The following is a 12,448-nucleotide window of genomic DNA, read 5'->3' as shown; positions in this document are numbered from 1 at the left end:
CACAGAATAGCATGATGACAATGTGTGCCTTTCAGATACTATCAATTAATACTGCTTAACAAATAAATCAATAAAATAGCCACTGTGTTAAGTCTGTTTCTGTATTGAAATTGGTAATTTATAGCCTTTATTACAACAATACATATTTTTCCATCATGGGTCTACTGTAAAAAAATAATGAGATCCTTTTTTTGCAGTTGGAGGACAGATAATTTTTTTAAACTGATCTGAGACCTGCAGAACATTTGACTTGGGAAAAAGATTCAGGAAAAGACTTTAAGGCACAAAGTGTTATCTTTTAACAATGTGTTTTAAAATGTAAGCTTAATGTATCCATTTATTCCTCTTTTTAGAAAAATATATATCACTGGGAATAATTGAACCATGGAATATTGGTGGTTCCTCAAATCCTAGGAATTTTGAAATTCACCGCTTTCAATATTTTTAACCATAACTCAATACAAAACCTGGCTAGAGGGGACCAAAACTTTTTGCCTATTCACAATTGAAGAAGTCTGGTAAATTTACCCCTTACCGAAGCCTTATTTTGGTTACTGTATCTTTTTATTTCTTTGATGAGATTTTTACTTCTCTCCAAAAACTGTTGACACCAAAGTCCATTGAAGCTGTAAAAGTAGATGCTGGGAGTGTTGTATTTAGCCCCTGCAAATGCCATTCAAACTTTCCAATGACTTCAGGAGGAAAGATTGTGTGTAGACAGACTGATGTGTTGGCCTCTGTCCCTACATCAAATGCAGCTTCTGTCCCACAAATATATTCAGAGCAATATTAACAGAATTGTATCATATGCGGAAGCCTCATGTTAAGAATGCTCCACATTCTTGCTGGAAATGGAGATTTCTTTTTTCTTGTGTACTTCCGAGTAACAAAATGTATGCCAACTGTTTTCAGTCTCTGCAATTAAGCAGTAATATGGAAACAGGCACTATCAGGTGAACAATGAAAACCGTACAGAAAAATATAGTTTATATTACAGTAGAGTAAGAATCAAATACAAGACTTAGGGTCACCCAGTAGGCTTCAAGTATAGATTTCTTCACAAGAACAGCACTTTACACTAATGTGAGGTCATCAACATGATGGAAAGTTAATTATTATGTGATTAAATTAAGATTATATTCACATCTGAGTTTGTTCTAGTCTTTTTCTTTCTTCCGCTGGAAGTTCCAGCCAACTCCAGTCCAAAGTCTAAATATAAAGAAAATGCATGTTCCTATTAATGTACTCTGTGTTAGTTAACATATATAGGCCAGAGGTGAACAGTTAATTTTTCCACATGAGAAACCAAGACTGTTGGGGAGGGCTGATGCCCTGTCTCCCACCTACTCCCACCCCCAAAGATTATGCCTGCTACCCCAGGCCAGAGTGGAACAGCCCGTGGGCTGGATGTGGCCTCCATGTCTTAAAACGCTCGGTTGTGAGATAGAACAATAGATATGTGAATTAAGTAAATTGTCCCCCCTTTTTAATTTTTCTTTTCTATTTTCTATCTCTGTTTAAGCAGTATTCTATATAACTAGTTGGCTGAAAAGTGAGAATGGCTCTTATTATTTTTCTCCCAAACCATCACCCATCTGCTAGAGAGGACCAGAATTTACCATAAAGCTGTGCTCTTGATCCTTCATTGTATCCACCATGACATTCTCCAGCTGACTACAGAGGCTGTGAGTTTCCACCAGAAGATCCTCACTAAGAGATAAAATTATAAAAGGAAGCTTTATAAAGACATTTCACAGGCAAAATATTGGGTACAAAGAGAGGCCACCCTCCTAACTCACTGCTTGCTTTTGTCAAGAGCAAGCAAAGTTTTCATCTCTAAGAAGTCTCTACTAGGCCAATTAAAATAGTACTTATTTTCCATAACATTGATTCTACCCCCTCTGGCAGAATATTAAAAAATATACATAAAAAGATATCGGGAACCAGTAATTCACTCCTCTGTTGCATAAACAGTGAAACATATTTTGTTTGGCTTATGTACTCATAATGAAACTAAGTATTCCCTTCATGAGCTGTGTATTTGCAGCCAAAATCTGCTACTCTTTACATATGATTTACTAGCTTTCCCCTCCTAACATGAGTATGTATTACTTATGCTCCAAAGGACCTGTTGGTACCGTGAATCTATAATCAGACATTTAAATATATTTTCGACCAAATAAAATGGCTGAATTGTGTTCTGTGTATTTTGGCATCTTGAAGCACCTAGGTTTGTTTTTAGAGATCTCTAAGGTAAAGGTTCTCCTCGCACATATGTGCTAGTCATTCCCGACTCTAGGGGGCAGTATTCATCCCCTTTTCAAAGCCAAAGAGCCAGTGCTGTCTGAAGATGTCTCGGTGGTCATGTGGCCGGCATGACTCAATGCCGAAGGCACAGGGAACGCTGTTACCTTCCCACCCAAGCTGGTTCCTATTTTTCTACTTGCATTTTTTACGTGCTTTCGGACTGCTAGGTTGGCAGAAGCTGGGATAAGTAACGGGAGCTCACTCCCTTACGCAGCGCCAGGGATTCGAACCGCTGTATTGCAATCGACAAGCTCAGCGTCTTAGCCACTGAGCCACCGAGTCCCTTTAGAGATCTCCACTGATGTCTAAATGTCTAAATATAAATCACAGTTAGGTATCAATCCGATTCACGTGTCCCTTATCTCTTTCAAAAAAAGGGAAAGAGAAGTTTCTTTATGAACTGAAAGTATTTCAGTAATGCTGCCCTGCTACATATCTGGCAGCCTGGTTTCCAACAGCTGCTTCTATTTTGAGGCTGGTGTGTGTGTGTGTGTGTGTGTGTGTGTGTGTGTGTGAGAGAGAGAGGGGGGGGGAGAGAGGGAGCATTAAATTGTCTGTATGCCAAAATGGGATTGCTGTCCTGTGTATCAGAACTTGGGAGATACACATTTTAAATTAAGCAGGTTCTAGACAGGAGCTGAAATGGAGCTGCTGCAGTTGATTTTAGGCCAACCATCTGGGTTCAAGAGACAATGACATCTGCAGATGTTTAAGAGCAAAAGCATAATATGTACTAAAAGGGATTAAACCTTTTATTTGAGGCTGGTAATCTGAGAGATTTTAAATGGGCAAGCAGTAGCACTTCCCACTCAAATTTGTTTTCATTTCTGCTTTACAAAGCTAGGCAGAAATCTAACTTCAATTTCCCAGCTATTAAGATTGTTGGCCGAGCAGGTACAAAGATAGCCAGGGAAATGATTGAAGCCTGGGAAACATGCTCCTTGTCAGTGCTGATTTACCACCAGCTTATCAAATACTTAGGAGTCAAGGACTTGGCGGCACAAGGAAAAACAACCAATCACCGCCCATCAACCCAACAATCGTCCAGTAGGAGGGCACCGCATAAAAACGAAGCATAGTATAGCCCATATTCCAGTAGAGAAGTTCCCTGAAGATGGGCTCCAATGTAAGTCTGAAAACTCGGAAGAGTAAACCTCTGGTCCAGGTGCCTGACCCAGATTGGGTCCTGGGACACAAAAATTTGCCTTCATGCATGAGAAATATAACTGAATAATGTGCTCAGGAAGACTCTTATCTCCTGGATGAAGCGTTAAAAGACTGAGATATTTCTATATTGCATTATATGATCCTGCACTGCTGCCTATGACTTGCCCCCCTTATGAAAACAAGATCAACTGCTTTTGATTGGAGCTTCAAGTCGAAAGGAAACTAACTCTTAATGCAAAACAGAACAGACGCAATAACTCTGGAAGGCAAGTGGCAGCCCCTGGTTGACCTTGGCTGTTCTCTAGTGTGGTCGTGGGAGGGTCCAAGAATGGGTTGTCATGTCCTTTTCTCCCCAGGGACAGAGTCATCAAATTGTTGGCACGCCTCCGTGCCTCTCTGCTTGGCCCCAGTTTCGACTCAGTCTTGCCCAGGAGAGTGCTCACTACATCAGGAACTCCGGACCAGTCAGTTCCACGTCCTTAGGACTGCCGCTTTGGTATGTCCCATTCTTGGACCTTTCCACAACCGCACTGGAGAATACATGTTGGTCCTACCTGATACCTTGCTTCTCAGGGGTTGCAGGAGAGTCCAAACCCACCCTGTAGATGGGAGATCCGTAGTCCAAGAGTGCAGCACAGTTAGCGAATAGGCCATTTATCCACAGCTGTGTCTTTGTCAAAATGAGCCAGGCAGAGAGGGCACGGAGGCATGGCTACAATTTGATGACTGAGTCTCTGGGCAGAAAAGGGCATGACAACCCATTCTTGGACCCTCCCGCAACACACTGAGAAGCAACATATCAGGTAGGACCTACGTTTCATCTCAAGCAGCAAAATGAGACTGGATCAGATGACTTTTAGGACAGAATGCTAATTTCAAGGTAAACTGGAAAGAAAGAATGGAAAAGGAAAGGGTGGGAGGTAAAAGGAAGGAGAGAGGGAGGAAGGGAGGAAGAAAAGAAAGAAATCCCAGAAGGCAGCAATGGAAACTATTTCTAAACCATTAAACTATGTAAAGTTCAACTCAAAAAAGACCCAATTTGGAATAGGACACCACAATTACCTTTTAACCCCAGAGTCCACCAAATGATTTTGTGGAGTTATAACCTGGAGTGACAGCTGACCAGGGTTATTAGGACGCGATATGTTGATACTATCTGGACTTCCGCTGACCGGCCCACGGACTTTGCTCTGCAGAAGGGGAAAGAGGGGGAAAAGGTGTCTTTGCATGCCAACTGGAAATTGGGTAGGCTATTGGGATGCCTTAAACCAACATGGCCAATGCTATGAAATTGGAGCATTTCCCATCAAGTAGGTTTAGATATAGGAAGTCCTTGACTTGTGACCACAACTGAGTTGAAAATGTCTGCTGCCATGCAAAACATGTGAGCTTTGCCTCATTCTATGAACTTTCCTGCCACGGTTGTTAAGTGAATCTGGCTTCCTGGTTGGTTTTGCTTGTCAGAAGGTGATGACATAACTCTGTGAGACTACAACCTTTATAAATATCATCCAAATGCCAAGCGTCCGAATTCTGATCACATGACCATGGGGGTGGTGCAATGGTTGTGTGAAGAACTGCCATAAGTCATTTTTTGCCATAGTGGCGCAGTGGTCAGAATGCAGTACTGCAGGCTAATTCACTGTTCACTGCCAGCAGTTCGATCCTAACCACCTCCAGATTAACTCAACCTTCCATCCTTCCGAGGTGGGCAAAATGAGGACCCAGCTTGTTGGAGGCAAGAGGCTGACTCTGCAAACCGCTTAGAAAGGGCTGGAAAGCTCTGTGAAGCTGTATATAAAACTAAATACTATTGCTATTCCTTTCTTCCTTCTTTGCTTCCTTCCTCTCTCCCTCCTTCCTTCCTCCCTTCCTTTCTCATTCCTTCCTCCCTTTTTTCCTTCCTTTCTCCTTCCTTGTGGTTAGAACGCCGTATTGCAGGCTAACTCTGCCCACAGCCAGGAAGTTTGATCCTGACCAGCTCAAGGTTGACTCAGCCTTCCATCCTTCCGAGGTGGGTAAAATGAGGACCCAGATTGTTGGGGGACAATAGGCTGACTCTGCAAACTGCTTAGAAAGGGCTGGAAAGCTCTGTGAAGCGGTATATAAATCTAAGTACTATTGTTTATTACTATTTTTCTGTGCCATTATAACGCTGAATGGTTACTGAACGAACATCTATGGAGATTCTCAGTCATCCAGGTTGTCCCAAAGATGCTTTTTCAAGAAGCAACTGGACTTTCTGGTTTTTCTTTGAAGACATTTTGCTTCTCATCCAAGAAGCTTCTTCAACTGTGCATAGCTAAATGTCTATGGCGATTCTCTGTCATGCAGGTCATGGTTGTCTCAAAGGTGCTATTTCAAGAGGCAACTGGGCTTTCTGGAAAGTCCAGTTGCCTCTTGAAAAAGCATCTTTGGGTCACTGAACAAATGTAAATCGAGGATTACCTGTAGTGAGATTTTACTCACACATGCAATTTTCAGGAGATTCCAGAGCTCCTTCTGTCGTTTCTCCTGAAGCCGGACAACTGTTTTCTCATCTTCGTGCATCAGAGTCATCACCTCATCCACCTTAGGAAATAGTTCCAGGGCCTTCTGCTTGCAAACCACGGTATTACTGCAAAAATGACAATCAAAACACCCACCGTGTTTCCCTGAAAATAAGACAGGGTCTTATTTTCTTTTGACCCACAAAATATGGCTTGGGCCTTATTATCAGGGGAGGCCTTATTGTTTTGGGGTTGCCGGGTGGCTGCCCCCTTGTGAGCGGGCTCCCACAGCCTCAGGGGTGAAGCAGCCATGAGGTGACCACACTCACGAGCAGCTGCCTGGCAAACCCCCTCTCCAGCCGGGCAGAGCACCATTCACCGACCTAGGGGGTAGCCCTAAGGCACCAAGCCACATGGCGCTTTGCCCGCCCCCCAGTTCCCGCAGCTTGGCACATTCAGTATACCCCCCTAGGTCAGTGCATGGAGCTCTGCCCGGCTGGAGAGGGTGGTTGCGCGAGCGCCTGTTCCGCCCCCAGCACGCATGCCTCCCAGCCTCCCCATGCCCTGACCCAGCTCTCCCTGCAGGCCAGGGCACTGCCACCGCTTTTGCCACCACGCTCCGAGCATAACTTCTTCTCCGGCTTCTAAACTCCGGAACTCGGCTTCCAATTCTTCCAGCAGCGGCTGCTCTAGGAGTGTACTCTATGGTTGTGGACTGGCTGCGCTCTATGGTTGTGGGCCAGAGGGTGGGTTGTCCAGGGGGCTTATTTGGGGGGGGGGCTTTTATTTTTGCCCATGTGAAAAATGTGGTAAGGTCTTAGTTTCAGGACAAGTCGTATTTTCGGGGAAACACGGTATTAGCAGCTGCACCCCAGGAGGCCAGGAGGTTACGGTTACTTTTAGCTCTCTGTGTACTGACACTATTCCCCCCCCCCCCCGACACTCCCGCTCCAAATTCAAAGCCCAGCAATTTTGAGAGTCTTACCTGAGTTGAACATAAAGGAGGCGAATCTTCTTTTCAAAGGTCTGGATTGCCTGTAGAAGCAATCGTACTACTTCTTGGCTGTCCCCGCTAGTCCTTTGATCTGGAGAACAATGAGAAGCATGCAAAACACCATGAACTATTTTAGACAGGAGAAGAGATGAAAGAGAGATTGCTAAATTCTGCCATTGCTGGAGGGCCAAAGAGCGGTTGTGCTACCCTGGTAGCTTTCAATGCTTTGGACCCACCAGCTTCAAGGATTCCCAAGCATTAAGTCTTGGGTTGTCACCCAAAAGGAAATAAATGCAACAGAAGTTCAGTAGTTTGACAATGCTGTGTTTTCTATTCTAAAAGGTTATTTGTGGAGCATGCAAACGAAGAACTTGTCTGTAGCTGCTTAAAACAACTTGCACATGCCTTACTCTTTGAGTTCAGGAACAAAAAAAAAATACCCTTATTAGTCACATGTCACCAAACTCTGAGGGAAGACTCCTGTTTGCCTCAAATATGGCATAATTACGTTTTGTTACATATCTTAGTGCAGATGACATTCATTTGTATTTTCTAAAACTATTTAGAAATCAGTTCTATTTGGGTGAAAGCGGTGACAAAAATCCAGATTTGTACCATCCTTTTTACAAAAAAAGAAGTGAGTTACATCAAATGGTCTGCCTAGGATAGCAGCAGTACTTTATGTTTTGTAAAATAAAATCCAGATTAAGAAATTGGGGGGTGGGGTGGGGGAGTTCGGAATGAGTTAAAATGACAGAAGATTTATGCTTGAAAATTGCATCTGGATATTTCTCTCTGGTTTTATAAAGTGGTCTTTGGAATAAACTATGGAGCAAGATTCCAATTCTGTTTTAAAAAAAAATTACCTCTTGGTTTTTCTCTCAATTTCCGGTACAACTCTCTTGCCTGGTTCTCCCTATTGAAAATAAAAATTGAAGAATAAAATTTCAAATATTGTTTGAAATCAGTTGCAATGAGCTTTCGATATCTCAAAAGTTTCTACTGTTCTGTTCAGATAATACATTAACTATAGTGTGCAATAGATATGTTTTCTACCTCTGGTCAGCAGGAAGTGAGTCAGTTTTAGTCAAAATCAACCTGGGGCTGCAGACTTAATTCACTTCCCCAATGAACAGAAACAAAAGGATTAATAAAAGGGTTACCGTGTGCTCTAGTGGCCAACAGAGCAAAGTTGCTATAAAAATCCTACTAAAACAGTGGTGCTTTGGGATTCCATCTCGATAGATACTCGTGTTTCAGTCCTAACTTTTATCCACGGTGATTTTAATCATAGTAAGGCTATTGCAGATCTATATAACCCTTGGGCTAGTCCCTCTCAGCTCACCTCACAGGGTTGTTGTTGTGGGGGAAAATAGAAGGAGGAAGAAGGTGTGTTGGACATGTTTGAGCAAATAAATAAACTAATTATCTTCTTTTACTCTTCTCCTCCCTGACCATTGTTGTGGTGTCTAGGATGTCACCTAAGAAAGCTGCCTTTCCTAGGTGGCAATTTGACTAGGGCCCTTGTAATATAGGCGCAGAAAGCGAAGAGGAACTAAAGTTGATTTCCCCAGGCTTATGATCCTGGGGGATTTCAATCTGCCTTCCATTGGCAAGACATTCAAGTCAGCTCGGGAGTTCATGGCTTCCATGATGGCTATGGACCTAACTCAGTTAATTCAAGACCCCACCCATAATGGGGGATGCACGCTCGACCTGATTTTTGTCTCTGGGCAGTGGATGAATGATCTAGATTTAGGGGATATTTCTATCCAACCCTTGTCATGGTCGGATCATTTCCTCATCAGGCTTGACTTCCATACTGCTACCCTCTCACCGCAGGGATGCGGAACCGATTAGATGGTTCCGCCCAGGCGCCTGATGGACCCTGAAAGGTTCCTGATGGAGCTTGGGACTTTTCCTGAATCCCTTGCTCACAACTCGACTGAAGCCCTAGTGGAAGCCACTGGGCGGCCACTGGGGCTTTGGATCATGTTGTGCCTTTGTGGCCTCTGACCCGGTGTCGATCCCGGGTAGCCCCCTGGTTTACCGAGGAGCTGCGGGAGATGAAACGCTGGAAAAGACACCTAGAGAGTGGTTCGAGGGCCAGTCGGTCCGAATCTGATCGAACACTAGTAAGAATTCATATTAAATCTTACTTAGTAGCGATAAAAGCGGCAAAATGGCAACATTTTTCTGCTCTTATCGCGTCCACAGATAACTGCCCAGCCGCCCTGTTTAGGGTGACCCACTCCTTACTTAACCAAGGAGCTGGGAAAGACCCCTTGCAGGGTAGGGCTGAAGAATTTGTTCAGTATCTGCATGATACAATTGCTCAGATCCGGACAGGCTTAGACTCTGACTGGGTAGATTCAGGCGAGTCGACGGAGATGAAGGGAGGTGACACGAGGCTGGCTCCAGGCGATTACAACACTTAATTGAGAGAGGGGTTCTTTCCCACCGCCTTGAAGGAGGCGGTGGTGAGGCCCCTCCTTAAGAAGCCTTCCCTGGATCCAGCTTCTTTAGCCAACTATCATCCGGTCTCCAACCTTCGCTTTGTAGCGAAGGTTGTTGAGAGCGTGGTAGCACGTCAGCTTCCCCAGTCCCTGGATGAAGCTGCCTACCTGGATCCGTTTCAGTCAGGTTTCAGGCCCAGATACAGCACAGAGATGGCATTGGTCGCGTTGGCCAATGATCTCTGGCGGGCCCAGGACAGGGGCTGCTCCTCTGTCCTGGTCCTATTAGACCTCTCAGCGGCTTTCGATACCATTGACCATGGTATCCTACTGTGACGACTAGGGGGGTTGGGAGTGGGGGGCACCGTTTTACGGTGGTTCTCCTACCTGTCGGATCGGTAGCAGTTTGTGTTGACTGGAGGGCAAGGATCGACCCCGAGGTGCGTCACTTGTGGGGTGCCCCAGGGGTCGGTTCTCTCGCCCCTCCTGTTCAACATATATATGAAACCACTGGGTGAGATCATCCGTGGTTTTGGGGTACGGTATCATCAATATGCTGATGATACCCAACTTTTCATCTCTACCCCAAACCACCCAAATGATGCCCTCGACGTGATGTCCCGATGCCTGGAGGCTGTGCGGATCTGGAGGGGGAGGAACAGGCTCAAGCTCAATCCCTCCAAGACGGAGTGGCTGTGGTTTCCGTCATCCTGATTTGTGCATCTTGTTCCATCTTTGATGATAGGGGGAGAAATTTTAGCCCCCTCAGAAAGGGCCCGCAATCTGGCCGTCCTCTTGGATACGCGGCTTAGTTTAGAAGAACACTTGACGGCCGTGACCGGGTTGGGGGGGGGGGGGCTTTTACCAGGTTCGTTTGGTCCGTCAGTTGCGCCGCTTCCTGGATCGGAGTGCACAGTCACTCATGCCCTCGTCCTTTCTCGCCTGGACTACTGTAACGCTCTCTACATGGGGCTGCCCTTGAAGAGCACCCGGAAGCTTCAACTGGTCCAGAATGCAGCTGCGCAGGTTATCATGGGGGCACCTAGGTGCTCCCATGTTACACCCCTTTTAGGCGGCCTGCACTGGTTTCCGGTTGTCTTCCGGGTGCGATTCAAGGTACTAATTATGACCTTTAAAGCACTCCATGGCTTAGGCCCAGGGTACCTGCGAGACCACCTACTGCCACTGGTAGCCTCCCTTCATCCAGTGCAATCCCACAGAGTTGGCCTCCTCAGGGTGCCGTCGGCCAGACAGTGTCGGCTAGTGACCCCCAGGGAGAGAGCCTTCTCTGTGGGAGCGCCTTCCCTCTGGAATGAGCTGCCCCCGGAGCTTCGTATAATCCCCGACCTCCGGTCCTTCCGACGCACCCTAAAAAGTTGGCTTTTCCAGCAAGCCAGCCTGGCCTGAACAAAACAAAATAAAGTATTGATCACTGTTAATTTTAATTCGAATTTTTTTTTAAAAAATGTATTGTCAATTTTAATTGGGTTTGGGATATTCCATTTATTTTTGTTTAACTTTTATATTATGTGTTTCTTTTAATCGTTGTACGCCGCCATGAGTCCTTGGGAGAAGGGCGGCATATAAATCTAATAAATCTCAATCTTAAAGAGCCTCTTGACACGGGTGAAGAAGGAGAGTACGAAAGTTGGCTTGAAACTCAACATTAAGAAAACTAATATCATGGAATCCTGCCCTCTCAATTCCTGCCAAATAGATGGGGAAGAAATGGAGGCAGAGACGGATTTTATTTTCCTGGGCTCCAAGATCAGCACAGATGGGGACTGCAGCCAAGAAATTAAAAGAGGCTTGCTCCTGGGGAGGAAAGCAATGGCAAATATAGACAGCATCCTAAAAAGCAGAGACATCCCCCTGCCAACAAAAGTGCCTCTAGTCAAGGCTATGGTTTCCCCAGTTGCAATGGATGGCTGTGAAGGTTGGACCCTAAGGAAGGCTGAGCGCCAAAGAAGGGAGGCCTTTGGACTCTAGTGCTGGAGAAGACTCCTGCGATCCCTTGGACTGCAAGGAGATCCAATCAGTCAGTCATAGAGGAGATCCACCCTGAGTGCTCTTTAGAAGGCCAGATCCTGAAGAGGAATCTCAAAAGACTTTGGCCACCTAATGAGAAGGAAGGACTCCCTGGAGAAGAGCCTCATGCTGGGAAAGATGGAGGGCAAAAGAAGAAGAAGGGGACAGCAGAGAAGGAGGTGGATGGATGGAGTCACTGAAACAGTTGGCGTGAGCTTGAATGGACTCCAGAGAATGATAGAGGACAGGAAGGCCTGGAGGAACGTTGTCCATGGGGTCAAGCAGTGCCCAGACATATTTGCCTTAATGGAACAACGGAATCAGGTATATTATATGAACACAACTTATTCATTATATAGAATATTGGGGGTGGGGAAGAAGGCCTTTGTTGCTTCCAACTAATGGATATTGGAACAGATCCTTGTTTTAAGCAGAATTATGACTGCTAGATAAGGAGTACCATGAAGCCACAACTTACAGATCATCCAAGGAGCTCCCTTGTTTTCCGCCCTGTGGGATTCTCTGTAGTTCCACAATGTCTGTCTGCAGGGCCATTGTCTTCTTCACCAGCTGCTCCACGTCTTCCTCCTTTCAGAGGCAAAGAAAGCGGACAAAGAAAGAACAGCAGAAAAAGCCGTTTGGCCTTAGTGAGTCACATGCTTCTAACTACAGTTTAACAAACTGGTAAGGTAAAGGTTCCCCTTGCACATCTGTGCTAGTTGTTCCAGACTCTAGGGGGCGGTGCTCATCTCCGTTTCAAAGCCAAAGAGCCAGCGTTGTCCGTGGTCATGTGGCCGGCATGACTCAACGCCAAAGGCGCACCGAACACTGTTACCTTCCCACCAAAGGTGGTTCCTATTTTTCTATTTTTTACATGCTTTCGAACTGCTAGGTTGGGAGAAGCTGGGACAAGTAACGGGAGCTCACACCAGTACGCAGCGCTAGGAATTCGAACCGCCGACCTTTCTGATCAACAAACTCAAGAGTCTTAGCCACTGAACCACTGC

General features: G+C 45.4%; 1 protein-coding gene across 2 annotated transcripts in view; it reads right to left on the bottom strand.

Annotated features, from left to right (window-relative positions):
* Positions 1-87: 87 nt before the first annotated feature.
* The window catches only part of IKBKB (inhibitor of nuclear factor kappa B kinase subunit beta), a 39,440-nt gene continuing 27,079 nt past the window's right edge, over positions 88-12,448 (bottom strand). Inside the window, exons 15-21 of one of the 2 annotated variants that reach the window (XM_087706098.1) lie at positions 11,920-12,029; positions 7,824-7,873; positions 6,949-7,048; positions 5,923-6,091; positions 4,537-4,664; positions 1,620-1,710; positions 88-1,209 (exon numbers count right to left, since the gene is read on the bottom strand). In XM_087706098.1, the coding sequence (XP_087562224.1) occupies positions 1,141-1,209; positions 1,620-1,710; positions 4,537-4,664; positions 5,923-6,091; positions 6,949-7,048; positions 7,824-7,873; positions 11,920-12,029 (717 nt within the window). In that variant the 3' untranslated portion in view covers positions 88-1,140. The remainder of the gene's footprint in view (positions 1,210-1,619; positions 1,711-4,536; positions 4,665-5,922; positions 6,092-6,948; positions 7,049-7,823; positions 7,874-11,919; positions 12,030-12,448) is intronic. The other variant, XM_087706099.1, reaches the window with a different exon arrangement.

The sequence above is a fragment of the Thamnophis sirtalis genome, unplaced genomic scaffold (genome assembly GCF_051295495.1).
Source record: "Thamnophis sirtalis isolate CommonGarterSnake01/CBP01778 unplaced genomic scaffold, rThaSir2_p1.2 scaffold_2, whole genome shotgun sequence".
Lineage (NCBI taxonomy): Eukaryota > Metazoa > Chordata > Lepidosauria > Squamata > Natricidae > Thamnophis > Thamnophis sirtalis.
This window is presented reverse-complemented; position numbering and strand designations above follow the sequence as displayed.